At 39.3% G+C, this 16,967-nt stretch overlaps 1 protein-coding gene across 1 annotated transcript in view; it reads right to left on the bottom strand.

Annotated features, from left to right (window-relative positions):
* Positions 1–16,967, bottom strand: part of LOC140234117 (uncharacterized) — a 33,472-nt gene that overhangs the window by 3,298 nt on the left and 13,207 nt on the right. Inside the window, exons 10-19 of the mRNA XM_072314191.1 lie at positions 14,125–14,264; positions 12,470–12,645; positions 11,001–11,084; positions 9,476–9,594; positions 7,724–7,839; positions 7,033–7,234; positions 6,177–6,402; positions 4,207–4,354; positions 2,833–2,895; positions 960–1,191 (exon numbers count right to left, since the gene is read on the bottom strand). Of these exons, the coding sequence (XP_072170292.1) occupies positions 960–1,191; positions 2,833–2,895; positions 4,207–4,354; positions 6,177–6,402; positions 7,033–7,234; positions 7,724–7,839; positions 9,476–9,594; positions 11,001–11,084; positions 12,470–12,645; positions 14,125–14,264 (1,506 nt within the window). The remainder of the gene's footprint in view (positions 1–959; positions 1,192–2,832; positions 2,896–4,206; positions 4,355–6,176; positions 6,403–7,032; positions 7,235–7,723; positions 7,840–9,475; positions 9,595–11,000; positions 11,085–12,469; positions 12,646–14,124; positions 14,265–16,967) is intronic.

Here is a 16,967-nt window from a genome sequence, read left to right as displayed (position 1 = left end):
ACAGACTGACAACATTTGGGGAAAGCAAGTTATTTTCCACATACGAATGAATGGATAAAATGAAACTGAATGTGAATCAGTAATGATGACTTTATACAATGTGAACAAATATTTCAAAAAATTGTACTCGATCTAAAATATTCATTGTTTTGACACTGCATCCGCTGAATAGTAAGGGGGGTGGATGGTAAAATCCGATAGACAACCCGCAGAAAATAGACCTAGATACGTAGTTCTGGTTGATAAGCACGTGGTTAACGACGAAAAGAGATACGTAGTTCTGCCTGATGAAACACGTGCTTATCAGGCAGAACTGCGTATCTCTAGGAGATACGCAGTTCTGCCTGAAAACCCCCCCGCATGGCCAAAGACTTACGCAGTTCTGGCCGATCAACCCGGGCACGTGACCAGAGATACGCAGTTCTGCCAGATTACGATCGCAAAAATTTGGCGACGATTAATCTGGCAGAACTGTGTTAAGTTTTTTAAATCGGTAATTATTACTACTTAAAAAGGTCACATTGTCATTTTTTTGCTGGAAATAAATTCTTTAGACCAATTATGACCAACATAATAAGAAAAATGGAACTCATTGTATCCCAGTTTAGAAAGGTGTAACATTGAATCTTAAAACCCGATTTCTGGCGTAATGGGTTAAAGGAGATACGCAGTTCTGCCAGATTACGGCCGGTCTATCCAATCACTCAAACTCACCATGACAGAAGACTGCAGTCGTACCAGGTCTATCCCATCACTCAAACTCACCATGACAGGAGACTGCAGTCAGACCAGGGGGGTGTTTCATCAACGTTTGTCAGCGCTGACAACTTGAATCACTATAGTAACAGTCAGTGACCAGAGCATCTCAGCCAATCAAAACCAAGAATTTTGCTGAAATTGTCAGTGCTGACAAACGTTGATGAAACACCCCCCAGGTCTATCCCATCACTCAAACTCACCAGGACAGAAGACTGCAGTCGTACTAGGTCTGCCAAACTCTCAGGGGGAGCTTCCTCATCCACGTCTTGACCTCTACTCTCCAGGCCATCCTGAGTCTCGCCCTTTGACCTTTGACCTGAGGGGCCTGGGTCAGCCATGCTCTCTTCTCCTCTCAGTCTCTGCTGGAGGTACTCTTCTCGCTGCTGACGTAACTTCCGCTGCCTCTTGCTCTCATTTCGGTAAACTTTGATCCTGGAAAGGAGTAAAAAAGGGAGTAAGTAAGTCGTCTCTTGTTTATATCTAGACAGTTAAAATGTGAATAAGAGGGATCCAAGAGTGAGCATGTTTTGCTGCGCATTTCATGAGGTTTTCATCCCGTCACAGCATAAAGTGATGAAAGTTTCCTTGCAAGTGAACAAGAAGTGATAATTTGCTATGTGCTACTTAGGACTTTAAATAAAAAAAAAGGTAGGATAGAGGCCTGAGGCTTGATGGACAACATACTCCATATTGATTTCACACGGGTGCCCTCTCAGATTTTTATATTGTTGTACAATATTGTAAATCCTCTTACCCCTAACCAGGCCGGGCTTTTTGGCCTATTCTGTGGCCGGGGGAGGGTTGATTCACCCCCCCCCCCCCCCACCCCAAAAAAAATCTCGGCCGGCAATCGCGCAATCGCCCTGAAAATTTGGCACATACATTACCTGTTGTGTAATCTGCCAAACTATGAAATAAAAAATTGAATTTTTCATTTTTTTATATTTTATATTATTTAATATGCGTGAAATCATAAATTTTGCTTTAATTCAGAAATTAAAGCTAATGGCATCCTAATTTTCGGTGACATTATTCCTTGTAACATCTCTAACAATATAGCAATGTAAAAAAAATCTGGTATCAAAATTAATTTCTTATGTATTCTATTGTGTAATTAATTTCTTATGTATTTCTCTGTTTTTTGACCTTTTTTTTTTTGTTTTTCCACAAAATTCATTACAGAACCTATTTCAAGCATAATCATGCTAGAATTAATTGATTTCAGCCTTTGAAAGTGAAAATAATCATATCTTTTTGAATGAGGAGAGGAAACTCTATTTGCATACTTAGATTTTGTACACAAAATCACGTTTTTGAGCCATTTTCATCTGCAAAGCGGGTCTAGGGCAATTACCCCCTGGGCAATTACCCCAGACCCTTCCCCTGTCCCTAATCCTAATCCTAATCCTGAAACTAATCCTAACCATAACCCAAACTCCTAACACCAAACCCAACCCTAACCCTAATCTTAACTCTAACCTTACCACTAACCAGTATTTAGCCGGGGGGTAATTGCCCTCTGGGGGGAATTGCCCGGATACGCTGCAAAGCATGTATAAAAGGTTGTACAGCGCCGTAATGGTACGTCCAAATTTTGCGAAAATGGTGTCATAAGACGTGCGAGACTTGAAAGTGAAATGTCAGCGAGCGGCGCGGTCAAAAAAATTCGTGCGGCAGAATGGTCGCAGAAAATATCAAAGGGGGGGGAGTTGATTCAGCACCCTCTGCTCTGATGACCATCATGAGGACTCTGTTGTCAGATTCTCATGCATGATATACATTAGTATCTCTTCCCTGAAATGATAATAGCAGTGGGAGGTGAAGCCTCAGCAAATGATAATAGCAGTGGGAGGTGAAGCCTCAGCAAATGAAATAAACTGTGAGCCATTTTTCCAATGCAAGATATCATTCTCATAACTAAAAATCAAAATGTGCTTCTTTGCTATTTTTCCAACCCTATGAAAAGACAAAGCACTGGGAATATGGTTTGAATACTTCTGAATCCAGAGGGTAAAATTGGAGCTGCCACCTTTTTCTAGCCAAAAGAAGGCTTAAGTATAAAATGAGTCATACCTTTGTTTGTCATCTCCAGTTGTGTCTGGTCTTGGAGAGGTTAAGTAGGGTGGCTCCCTCGTGCTGTAAATAAGAGACAGTGAAAAGGAAGAATGAATGAGTTGTAATGTTCCCAGACAAAGTCATCCTCCCTTTTGGTCAGTCAGACATATATCCTGATTTCATGCTCCTCCTTCACAGTGAAATCACAGCTTGTTCTCACTGTCTGTGTATTTCAGTTGCCTCAGTCTGGATTAAAGACTACATGGGATATACACTGATAACCCTACTAATATCTATGCTGTCTCTTGCAATGAACACTGGTCTCCCTTTAGAAGAGCTTGAAGACTTCATTTGCTAAGCAGTTCACACATTTATTTATCACTTAATGACATGCTTCAAATACACATTGTAAACCCCATGAGATCTACGGGGTGTTTCATAAAGCTATTTTTAGAGTTATGAACAACTTAAGAACGACTGGTGATCAGTTCTGATGTGCTATACTTATCAGAATTTCAATAATTCAGCACAAGAACTGATCACCAGTCGTTCTTAAGTTGTTCGTAACTTTAAAGGGACAGTACAGTATTGGTGGAGATGAAAATTGGGCTTTTAACTTTTTACGAGATACCAAGAAAACACTTATGATAAAGTACAGAGCATACCATTTCAAAAGGAATTCAAAGTTTATTTGATGAAAATCGGGTTTGGAATGACTGAAACATCCAAAAACAAAGTAAAACAAAGCGATCGTAATAAAGTGTGGGTCCCACACTTTATAAGAATCACTCTTTTTTGGATATCTCAGCCATTTTAAAACCAATTTTTATCAAATAAACGTTGAATTCCTCGTAGAAAGACATGCTCTTTCATATTTCATAAGAGGTTTCTCATTATCTCACCAAAAAAGTTAGAAACTTGAAATTAGGTCTCAACCAAAACTGTACGATCCCTTTAAGAACTGCTTTATGAAACACCCCCCATTTCATGATTTATAGTAGTATGCTCTGAATGAACTGAGATGATATCGATTTCACAGCACTAAATGGCCAATCCTCTGAATATGTACAAATGTGATGTTAGTTTTGTTTCATAATACACTGAAATAGCACTAAATGCTCCATCTTGTTGACATAAATTTTATCATGTGCATTTGTACACTGTTTTATTTTTAATATAACTAGCCAATAAACACAGAAACAATTTTCTGCTCTCTGCTAGACCATTCCATCCTCCAGCACTGTGGGTATCCATTCCATCTCAGTATCATTATTTTCTAGGTCAGTATAATGTAAACAATAAACCTTCCAACAACAAGGTGCAGCTGGATATTTTTATATCACACCACCTTACAACCTTCTGTTCTTGGCTCTATCCCCACTTTTTACTCACCTTCTCATAGTGTCATCCACATTGTCATCACCAAAGAGTGATGGCAAGGAGGAACGTTTTTCTCTCCGACCAACAAACCGTGGTGTCGCTGCACCCTGACGTTCTTCCTCATCATCATCTGGCTGCTGGGTGATTGGAGGTAGAACAACTGGAAATAGACAATAAAAAGATGCAAAGGATGAGGTATCGCACTACTAGCAAATCCTAGCAAATATTGTTTCATTGGGATTGTACAAATTGATCTGCCAAAATTCAAGAACGTGTCTCTGATGTGAAGTTCTCCAAAACACACAGGCTGATCAGTGACTTTTCCTGAGGCAAACTGTGTGTCCTGTATGCATGTCTCATGCTGACTCTTTACCCTAGTGGGTTGCCCATCATTATAAATTATGTGTCTCACCTGGCTAATAATTCTGCACATCAAAATAGACAATACTTTGGGTATCAAGACAGAAAAAATAAATCTCAGTGTCAAGTAGTCAACCAGACAATTCTGCCTGTTTAAAAATGTTACTTGGTATTCAGTAAGAGATAGATTTCAGATTGGCAGATAGAAAAGGTTTCTTTCCATGTTCAATCTTAGCTACAAAGCAAGAGACTCTACACTGCCAGCATGTATCCACCCTAGGGATCTAGTACATCTCCTTACCTCCCCTACCACCACCTTCTTACCTCCCCTACCACCATCTCCTCCATCTCCTCCCACGCCTGCTCCTTACTTCCCTCTGGATCTACTACCACACCTTACCTCCACTATCACCATCTCTTACAACTCCACTTCCTCCTCCTCTTTACCATACTATAGATCTACTACTTCATGTCCTTATGTCCCTTAACCCTAAAAAGGCCGGGGGGGGGGGGGGGGGGGTTGAATCAACCCCCCTCGACATTTTTCATCACCACTATTCCGTTGCACGAAATTTTTTGACCGCGCTGTTCGCTGACTTTTTACTTTCAAGTCTCGCGCATCTTTTGACGCCATTTCGTACCGTTACGACGCTGCATGACCTTTCATACACGCCTGTCAGACCGAAAATGGCTCAAAAACATGATTTTGTGTGTAAAGTCTAATATGCAAATGGAGTTTTCTCACCTCATTCATAAAAATATGATTATTTTCACTTCCATAAGCTGAAATCAATTTATTTTAGCATAATTATGCTTGGAAAAGGTTCTGTCATAAATTTTGTGAACAAAAATGATAAAAACAAAAGGTCAATTAAAACAAAAGGTCGAAAAACACAGAAATACATAAGAAATTATTAAAACAATAAAATACGTAAGAAAGTAAGTTTGATAACAGATTTTTTTTTAAGTACGTTGTTAGGAATGCTACAAAGAATGTTATCACCAAAAATTAGGATTCTAGGAGCTTTACTTTCTGATTTTAGAGCAAAATGTATGATATTTTATGCATTGTTAGCATAATAAATTAATAAAATGAACATTTCCATTTCTTTTTGTATAATGTGGTTGATTACGCCACAGGTAATGTGTGTGCCAATTTTCATGGCGGTTGCACGATTGATGGCCGAGATCTCGGGGGGTTGAATCAACCCCCCCTCGGCCACAGAACACCCAAAAAAGCCTGGCCTGGTTAGGGTCAAAACACCTCAGAGTCTTTACCTCCCCTACCACCACCTCCATATCCATTCCTACCACCAACTCCTTACCTCCCCCACCAACACCTCCTTACCTCCCCTTCCGCCACCTCCATACCTCCCTTTCAAACATCCTTACCTCCCCTACCACCACCTCCATACCTTTCGTGCCAATATCTCCTTACCTCCCCTACCACCACCTCCTTACCTCCCCTACCACCACCTCTATACCTCCCCTACCACCATCTCATTACCTCCCCTAACACCACCTCCTTACCTCCCCTACCACCACCTCCTTACCTCCCCTACCACCACCTCTATACCTCCCCTACCACCATCTCATTACCTCCCCTAACACCACCTCCTTACCTCCTCTACCACCACCTCCTGTGCCTCCTCCTTTGCCTCCTGCCATCTGCTCCAACACTGCCTTGAGCAGCTCTTGAGTGACCTTGAGGTCATTGTGCACCTTCTTCATGGCTCTCTGGTGTAGGTGACGAAGTTCCTCTATTTCTGCCTTCACCTCCTTGATACTCCCTGTGTGGTTCTTGTGCTGGTCTTCTCGGATATAATCATCAAGCTCTTGAAGGGAGTCCTAGTTTAGACATGGGATATTAAAAAGATTGAAATTTTTGCAGGGATTTATCTACTCCAACTCGTGCGCTCTGATTTTTTAGTTACTTCAGAAGTTAACCTTGGTCAAAACTACAAATTTGCATGGCAAAATCAAAATATATTTTTCTCTTTTTTTGTTTTTGTTTGAAAGTTTTCAATTTCAGTAAGATTTATTTTTCCACTTGTAAAGAACCAAAAAAAGTATGACAGTATCAATGATATTTGCAAATCATGGACATATAAACGGGAGTTCTCAGTATATAATCATGTAAATAATACATGACGACAAATCTTTAAGTATACAGGTGGAGGAGACCGTTTGTCAATAATAATAAGCAAACAGCTTGACTTGGATAATGGCCTTCAAGCAAGTGACAGACACTTAGATAACAATTTTCTGAGACAGAAGAGGTGATCCAGGCATTGATTCCATACATTGGTGGCACACTGAGCATAAAATACTTTACAAGTTGTATAAGCTACATGTGTATGATGCCAAACATTTTAATAAAACCATTGCATTTATAGAGGGATAGCTGGGGATTAAGAATACTGCATAACATGGATTAATGGACTAAAGAAGAAACGATACTCAGTAATAAATCTGTACCTTGATTTTGAAGGTCATCTTGCGAAGGTCTTCTGCACCTTCTGAGGTCATGTCATCGTCATAGTAAAGTGTCTGGGGGCTACAGACCTCCCTGATGTACTGGTGATACTTGCGTCGACGACTCTTGTTCAAGCCTTCTTCAATGTTGAGAATGATGCTAGTTTGTTGCATCAAGGCAATGGCTGTGGCATTGTCATAGACTCTGGGGGACACGGGAGGGTAAAATAGAGTTTGGCTTTGTTCTAGTTTCTTTAATCAAGAATAAGACATCTTGACTTGAAAGACATAACATCTTAAACTAGCAGTGAAACATCTTGAATAAAGAGTAAATGTACTGAAGCACTGGTGAAAGTACCGATTCATGGGTAAAAAGTCAAGAGTAAAATTCTCAACAACAAAAAAATTAAACATCTTGAATTTAATGTTGCAAAGTCTTGAATTAAGGGTAAAAGCATACAACTGTAACTCTCAAAATTGCCTAAATTGTGTAGGAATTTCAAGCTACATTGTACCTTGGACTACCAGCCAATAGCAGGAAACCTCCAGGATATTTTTCTCAGTACTCTAATTTGATATGAATTACATATCATGAAATATATACTTACACTAATCTAAACATACTTGCGCATTGGACTCTAGGGCTTGTACAAGAAGTGCTCTTACCCAAGGCAATGAGTTCATTGATGCTTACCTCTGAAATGTGTTGGATAGCAAGGCAATGAGTACATTGATGCACAGGATGGCTGAGATCATGAGGAATGTCACTAGAAGGATGTAAGTCATCACCACATTCTCTTGCCTCATACCCTGTAGACCAATAGATAAAACAAACACACCCATTGGAGTGAGCAGATGTTTGGAAACCATGTCACATCACTGGACATAAAAATGAGTGTGTTTCATTCATCCCAGCATACAAATGCCTATGATTTTTTCACAATTAATTCTACACAAAACCATGATGTGGCATTTTTTTTAAACTAACTGTTTTGGCTTGTTAATTTGTTTGTAAAATATTAGGGATTACAGGTTTGTTTTCTGCCCAACTTAAGTGAAGCATACACACTCTTTTATCCTTCCTTTGTCAGGTATCTATCAAATGATAACCTGAACTGGAATATACCTAGGTATGCTTGTACTAGTCACGGCATCCTTCTTTCAAATGCAGTTGAGAAATGAGTCTGAAAATGAGTCTACTTATCTTCTAACTCTTTATGTGCCACATTCACATACTCTGCCTTAATGCACAAACCCGCCCAAACCGACAGATAAATCGCCAAATGTGGCGGTACAATGAAGGCATTCCTCGAGATTCCATTCTTGTCACGTGTAGCTTGCATTTCGTGTGGTGACTGACTATCTAGGGGTGTTCCCTAATGGATTTGTGAGTCAATTTTAAGTTTCTGTGAGTAGTAACTGTTTTGTGTGCAAACGTCATGCCTCTACAATAATGTAAAGTCTGGTCATTTGAATGAAAAACAATCATAGATTTGTCATACAATTTACATCAAAGCAAGCTTGGCATATGCTTTACATATTTGCTCATCACATGTCTAGGGTAACAAAAATATATAAAAGTTACACAGATAATGAAAAAACTGAATGTTTTCCCAAAACATGACTATGCTCCTGTCTCAGAATAAGGTGGCACAAAGGGGGTTTGCAACATGGCACATAAAGAGTTAAGGACCTACAATTTGTAGTAATGTGGGGATACCATTTAATGAGTATTAAGGTTGGTCTAACTCAGAAAAATTTGAGGAGGAATACCCGTAACAGCGTCTACCTTCATCACTGATCTCTTTGTGTAAGTATACGCACAGCTGAAAACTCTCGGCTGGGGCTGAACATCACCATGGAGCTTACATTTCAATGTACATATTCGCTGATGGGCAATATTACTCTAGCAGGCCCGTGCTTTCAGTGGTTTTCAAATGCATCTCAACAGGTAGGCAGCAAATTAAGCCTGATCCGATCGGGTCAACTTTCTCTGCCCATCCTAAAGGGTCCCTAATACCGGCACATGGCATGACACTCATTAGACTTGGACTAAAGCCCACCGCACACTATACAATCCGACCAGTCATATGACCTTAAGACCGGAAGTGTGACGTCACAGTCTTGCCATTTTCCAGTCGTATGACTGGGTCTTAGTGCCAGTCGCAGAGATTTGACATGTGTTGAATTTCCACGACCAGTCGTGAGCTTTCAGCCATTCACAATATAGTAAAATGCGAGCGCACATAGTGCGCAATGTGAACGCTCCTCTTTTGGATGCACTAAACTCAGTACAGTCGTAAGCCTAGTTGTGTGGTCTGCACGTATAGTGTGCATTGCCAGGTCGTACGACCTGGTTTTATGGTCCTAGGGTTGTATAGTCGTGAGTCGTATAGTGTGCGGCAGGCTTAAGTCTTAGCTATTGTGGTCTAAACATCAGACTCACGTCGTAGTCATATTCATCGACCAGGGTGATCCTGAAGAGACTGTACATCATCTGATCAACAGTCTGCATACTGGGCACTGTGCTATTTCTGCCTCCATAGGTCATCCAGAATGCACACGCTGTACAAAGTAATGGGTCAATTCAAAGGAAACCTCAACACACATCATAATGACTTACATGTAGGTGGAAAGGCTTAAACAAAGACACAGAACAGTGAAAGTGTCTGAATGTTATCACAATAACACAAGGGTAAAAGATGAATAGAATTTCAAAGTTTCTTAAGCTTTCATTAAATGATACTAGCAAGGAAGGAGTTTGTTTCTGCCATGTGACTGATATACCACTCGAATATACAAGTGTAATATAACAACTGTTTTTATGTCAAAAACCTTTTCTGCCCCCATAAAAGGACAACGTTTGTGCAATCTTGTGCTGGCTTGACATTTTGTAATGATTCCTCAATGCAATCATCCAATGTAGAGTGATATGATGCTAACCACTGCATGTACCTAGTGTCAACCCCAGCATGTGAAATGCCTGATAACTGTACGTTTGTGCATGAGCTATCTAATGGCCAATGGTTTACGGCACTACAATGTGTATCTGTAAACGTCATGCTGCTCAGACTTTAGTAATGTGTCACTGAGATTATGTGACTTGTGAGTGAATATAACGGATCAAATAAACCTCCTATGAGTAATGTTTGTTACATTTCTAATATCTGTAACCAAAGCAATGAGGACTAGGATAAGTACATAACAGAAATTTACAGATTTCAAACCCTAATTTGATATACTGGTCTTGGACTTTGTTCATCACCATGTCAAGTTCCAAGGTAATGTAAGGTACAAAGTCTCACACAGTGTATTTGATGTCTGCTCATAAGAACTGAATGTAATTGCTTTTTCATCAAGAAAATCAACAACTTACAAGGTCTACCAAAATGGTACACCTGTCTCTTGATGCACATATTCTACATGGATGAAAGTCTGACAGAAGATAGACATGAGGAAGAAGTTTAGACATTTCTTTTTTCTGTTTCTTTTTTTTCCCCTTTTTCTTCACTTTTTTGTTTCTGTTGTCAGTGCTAAAGGACTAAGAACTGAGACAGTAGGTCATATGAGTATGGCAACAGGCATCATAGCCATGTTATAGTCGTTTCATTTGCAAGTGCTTTTAAAGTAAAACTAGATAAACAAAGTCTCTCTGGCCTAGAGGTCCCCTCAATAGAGCTTTATAAATCACTGTCTCATGTGCTATCAAAGGTGACAATGTCTATGCTTAACATCTCTTCAATGATTTCTCATTAAGATCATAAAATGAAAAATATCATGAAAATCCTTCATTTTTAATAACCAAGTACATTTGTAGCTACAACTTTCCCTTTTTAAAAAAGTCATCCTTTGCTCAATCACTTAAGCTCTCCCAAGATTTGATACTAGGATTTTTACTTGCTTTCAGCATTTATCTACATAAAGAATCTGAGAGTACAAGAGATCGAAATTTCCCATTTAGTGATTCTTACCGTATGGCACATAGAAGTTTGAATACAAGTAGATGAAAATCCCAAAATCCTTTGCAATGAGTGCCAACATCACAATGAAAGGACCTGTGGAAGGAGACATTAAAAAGCATGCTGAAATTTGAATGTTGGTGAAAAGATACTTAATGTTGCTATCTTAAGATATAACATTCAGTAAATTCCTTCACATAAAACCATCTATACATGTATGTTCCCTACCTTCCTTGTCACCATCACGTAATGGTGCTCTAATGAAAATAATACTACCACAACTAAAGAGCTCATATCTCTACTTGAGAAAAGATAAATCTGTTGAAGATTTAGAATGGAAAAAGCAAGCAAGTAGAGCTACCTTTCTGCAAAGTATGAATGATTCACCTAAAGAGAACTGCAGGAGATACACTTGACCCGTTGAGGACGAGTCATTAGTATACTCGGGCAGGTGTCTATGGAAAATGTCATGTTGTGGCAAAATCAGTCCATCCTCAATCGATGGAGAGGGAAGGCTTGCCTGGTTTGGTTATACTGTATTCAAGAATCCCTGTAACAAACTGTGTGCAGCTCTATCACTAATGTCTATGTAAGTACACACAGCCTCAGATTCTTGACTGGAGTCAACCGTTACCAGTGACCTGTATTGATGCTATTTGTGGTTTTTGCATGTACCCCAGTGGGCAAAGAATGAACTGGACCCATCCATGAATCCCTATGCTACCGGGTCTGTTTTTAAACCCGATGAGGACAACGAGTCCCAAGTATACTTGGGCATGTGTCTATGTTTTATAGCAAAATCAGCTCGTCCTCATCAAGATAAGATTACAGAATTTTTCATGAAGGATAATTTGTCATGTTCTAATAAGAAAATGTGAAAAAGCTCAGGGGTTCACACCAATCATCATATCATGCAATGTAATTGTAGATGGTAAGTCACAGCTACAGTTCACTGCTTTGAACCTTTGGCTTGGGTGAGCTAATTTCTACATGTACAGCCTTATCACCTGTCAAGGTTTGTAATCTTGTTCAAAATTTATGAGTGACTCTCCTTGTACCTTGGTATTCATTTTTTCAATATGACCAAGTGAAAATATGTCCAAACAAATAATAGCCTTATGTTGATACACTCCAAACTTTCTTTCTGATTACTGTATACGCCAAATATTTCGCGAGGTTTTTATTTTCGTGAATTTCATGAGTCAGGTGCTATTCGCGAAATTAAAGACATACGAAAATACTGACTCTGATCACGCTATGAGTGTTACGTATGATTATGAATATATATTTCTCCATTCGCTCTACGACTCGACAATCCTTAACACTTGCAAAATCGTCGGGAATTCCCAATTCGCAAAAAATTTAGACTCGCGAAATATATGGCGTACACAGTAATAGCATGAGCTGATATACTCTAAGCAATATCATATATTCCAAACTTTTTTCCTAATTATGAGACAAGAAGTGATGTAAAGACTGACCAAATGTCCTGAAGGCTCTCATAGTCTTCATGAGTCTCAACCAGACAAAGATGAGGATACACGCAAAGATGTTCTGAGTGGCATCACTCAGACCACTAGCATCAACAAAGATGTCCACTACATGGAGAATGCTGACCAGCAAGAGAGAGATGTAAACAAACCAATCAAACAGGTTCCTGGTCAAAAGAGAAGAAGGAAAGAAAATTGACATTATTCTCTCATCATCATTCTATTACAAAATGGTGTCTAATAGTGTTTCTACTCAGAGACAAAATGGGGAGGGGTAGATGGGATCACTGCCTTTTTTCTTTGGTGTTACTGAGTATCTATGGCTGCATTTATCTTTAACTCAAGAGAATCCAATTTCAACACGCTTTTCAATCAACATTAAAGGGATGCTAAAGTATTGGTTGAGGTGAGGATTCAATTTTTAACTTTTTGCAATATGCTCAGAAACTACTCCATGAAAATGTTAAAGAGCATTCAATTCTAGGAGGAATTCAAGGTTTACCTGATGAAAATCGGTTTTGAAATGGCTGAGATATCCAAAAATAAGGTATAACAAAATGTGGGTCCCACCTCTTATTACGATCACTTTCATTTGGATATCTCAGTTAGTTCAAAACCAATTTTCATCAAATCAACTTTGAACTCCTCCTAAAATCATATGCTCTTTCATATTTCATAAGAGGTTTCTCATTATCTCAAAAAACGATAATCAAAACAAGATGGAAACCTGAAGCCCAATTTCAACTGAAACAGTACCATCCCTTTATTAAACAAACATGGCTTGAAACACGTTTGTCGGGGTGCTGCATTTATCTAACATATAATGGCAATCTGGCTACTTGGCACAGTTCAACCCGGGAAGTAGAAGTCAAGTGAGGCACACACTTATTACTTTTCTGTAACCGACAGCATGTACAGTATACTGGAAGTTGACCTTGCAGCTTGGAGAACACTATTTTAAAACAGCATTGCATTTACCTACTCGCAGAAAGGCCATTGTCATCTCGAATGGTTTCAAAACGTCCTTTGACTGGTGTTTCAAATTGGCATTTCTAAACACATTTGATAACTCGGTTGCATTTATCTATCACCTGAAAATACCTCAACACGTTTAAGATCGTGAGTCTGCATCAGAAAATTTTTAGATAAACGCACCCTAAGATGAAAATTGTAAAACAGTTATTAAGTCAGCTAAACAGTGTCATTGCTTAAGATCAAGCTCAACATGTTAAATGGATTCTTGGGGTAAGAATAAATATTACTATTCATAGATATTAAGAGAGAGGGTGTACTGAGTTCTTGCCCTTTAAGTCTTATTGATTATTTGTGGAGATTTTGGCAATGAAAAAGACTGTGACAGACAGCACAAATTAGTTTAAGCCAACAGCAGACAATGCAGATATTGACAATATATCACAAGAAAAGAAGAGAAATCACCACTTTTCATCAATCTGATTTGTTTCTTGAAGCAGTAATTGCTTAATAGTGAAATGCATACTACTGTTCTGTGCCTATGACAACATACAGATAAATTTTGGGTTTGTACACAATAACCTGCATTATGAAATACAATCAAAGAATTGAGAAGGACAGTGATCAAACATCCCCTCCCACACACATACATGATCCATTCATGAAATCCTCACCATGAATCTGAAAAGTAGACAGGTCCTTGTTCTTTGATTTCAGTGATTTCTTGGTTGAGGTACTGCCTCTCTTGAGGCCAGCGGGGATGGCAGTACTTAAAGTCCCGCTCAATGTCATTAATTCGCCAGTTCTTCCACGACTAAGATTGGGTGTAAATAACAAAAGCAATTTCATGAATAAGGTCTTCCATCATTACATAGCAGGTACTGACAGATATTATTATTATTATTAGTAGTAGTAGTATTATTATTTATTCGGCTTTCAATCACAAATACATTTTTCGAAATCAGAAAATTGTACATTGGAGTGGTAAGAGGGCACCAGGTTGGGCAGCCCGGGTCTGGAAAGAGCCAACTAAATGACTTAGGCCCTCAGGCCATCCTCCCCAACCCACCTGGTGCACTCAAAACAGTCAGTTTACAATATAAAATCAGAAATGTCGCTACAGCATACCCCCGCCAAACAACATTTCATAAGCTTTGGTCAAAACGACATTTCATAAGCTTTGGTCAAAAAACTGAGGAAGTAGTTAAATCCGCAAGATCTTTCCTTGATCTTCTGCCACAAATATGCCGTTACCATGGCAACATACTTTCGGGTACTGTCGAAAAATGCGTCTTGCACATCTACAACCAAAGGCACACATCTGTACCAAGTTTCATGGAAATTGGGCAAAAACTGAGGAAGTAGTTTGCAACACAAAATTTTCCATTATTTTGGCTCATAATATGTGAGCTGTTACCATGGCAACATACTTTTTGTCACTGTCAAGAAATGTGTCATGCTGACCTATATCCTAAGACAAACATTCAATATGAATTCCATGAGAATTGGAAGAACACTGATGAAGCAGTTTTGCCATGAAGCATTTTGCCCTATATTTTACCAATAACATGCCGTTACCATGGCAACGCACTTTTTGCCACTGCGGAAATATGTGTCTTGCACATTAACATATTAAGATGAACATCTGTACCTAATTTCATAAAAATTGATCAAAAACTGTGGGAGGAGTTCGCGACGCAAGATTTGTACCCATTTTTGCCCATAATATGCCGTTACCATGGCAACATACTTTTGGGTACTGTCAAAAAATACGTCTTGCACATCTACAACCCAAGGCACACATCTGTGCCAAGTTTTATGGGAATCGGTTGAAAACTGAGGAAGTAGTTCGCGACGCAAGATTTGCAACGGACCGACCGCCCGACCGCCCGGCCGCCCGACCGTCCGCTGATTCCTATATACCCCCTTCAAACTTCGTTTGGCGGGGGTATAAAAATACAAATTTCATTAACAGGCATACATAAAAAACAAAAACAAAACAACTGTTTCTTTGTAAGTGTCAATTTGAGATGTGTGAACCTACCAATCTTTCTTATTCCATATATATATGAGAGACTGAGTGCACAACAGCAGCAGACATTTTGCAACTTTAACCAGGTGTGCTACAAACACAAAGCTTCAACTAGCAGAAAAAAAAGGTGGTGAAATCTCTCACTAGCTGGCAAGAATTGGTGCTGATATGATTTTTTACTTATCATCTACAATTTATTACATCTATCACATAGAATCATGTGATGTCAAAGTTTGATGTGATGTATGCCAATTCAAAGTGTCTTCATAGTTTCCAATACAAACCAACCCAACATTGAATTTACCACCGCAAGAATGGCTGCTGAACATGGGTCTATGGAAAACACTCATTTATTTTGCTGTCATTATTTTACTCATTTGTGACCATATAAATTCATATAGCATGAAGAGACACAAGGTTTCAATACCTTCAATACCGTTTTCAGTATAATGGTAGGCATAGCCATATGTGACCGGCGACAACGGTTTCAGGCAAAAGTCGGGCATTTTGAAAATTCATTTTTTCACTGAATCACATTGCCCATTTCCTAAGCTTTGCATTGACATAAAACACTTGCATTCTTTGGCACCATAAGTGGGCATGGAAAGCAAAATGAAATGCACTTTTTAAGTTGTTAGCCTGACAAAATTGCGAGAAAACGGGGTTTGAAGATTCACCTCTTTCTCAAAGACAATGTCCGAGCGGCGATGCGAGGTGAGAATCACCCATCCGTACGATGGTGTCAATTGATGTTAAGCTCCGCCTCTAGCAACCACATCGCCTTCTGATTGGCTCACTGAGAGAGTCAAATTTCCCGGGCACCCTTCCTAGGAGCTCAGCGTATGGAGCCGAAAAACAATGCGGTTCGCTCGGGTTTGTTTTACCATTACGTCTTTCAAGATGGCGGATACGATAATTGCACGTTTGGTGTACATGTGTATGGGTGCACGCATTACGCAATGGCATCCACACGCCATGACCATGTGCATGTAACAGGAGCGGGTGGCGAATCCACACATGTACAAATCGCGTTTTCACTGTTGTTGATTTTACTTTATCATTGGCGACCCTTTTGTAGGCAGAAAATGCCAGTGCTGGCAAAGGTCACGCTTCCTGTTTGTTTTGCTTTTACAGGCCATGCATATGTTGCCTTGTTCGGTGGTGTTAATTATTTTAATACAAACAAACAAACACGACTCGTTAGTTTCGTGCGATCTTGATGTGTAGTATTAGAATATAACTGGTTTCATGTGACATCTCCTTTCCTCTCAACATCCTTCCCTTGAGTCAGTCTGCTGTCATAATTTTTACTACATGTACAAGTAGACTATTGTTTTTTGTTTTCACACGATTATGTCATGCTATTAAAAATGATATTTGTTTCACTTCCGTTGTCGAACATTGCGGTAGAATAGTTTGGATAGAAAGCCAAACGAAGAGCACGCACTACAGCGTATAAACCACTACAGCAAGAACAATGGAGCA

The sequence above is a fragment of the Diadema setosum genome, chromosome 10, assembly GCF_964275005.1.
Source record: "Diadema setosum chromosome 10, eeDiaSeto1, whole genome shotgun sequence".
In the NCBI taxonomy this organism is placed as follows: domain Eukaryota; kingdom Metazoa; phylum Echinodermata; class Echinoidea; order Diadematoida; family Diadematidae; genus Diadema; species Diadema setosum.
This window is presented reverse-complemented; position numbering and strand designations above follow the sequence as displayed.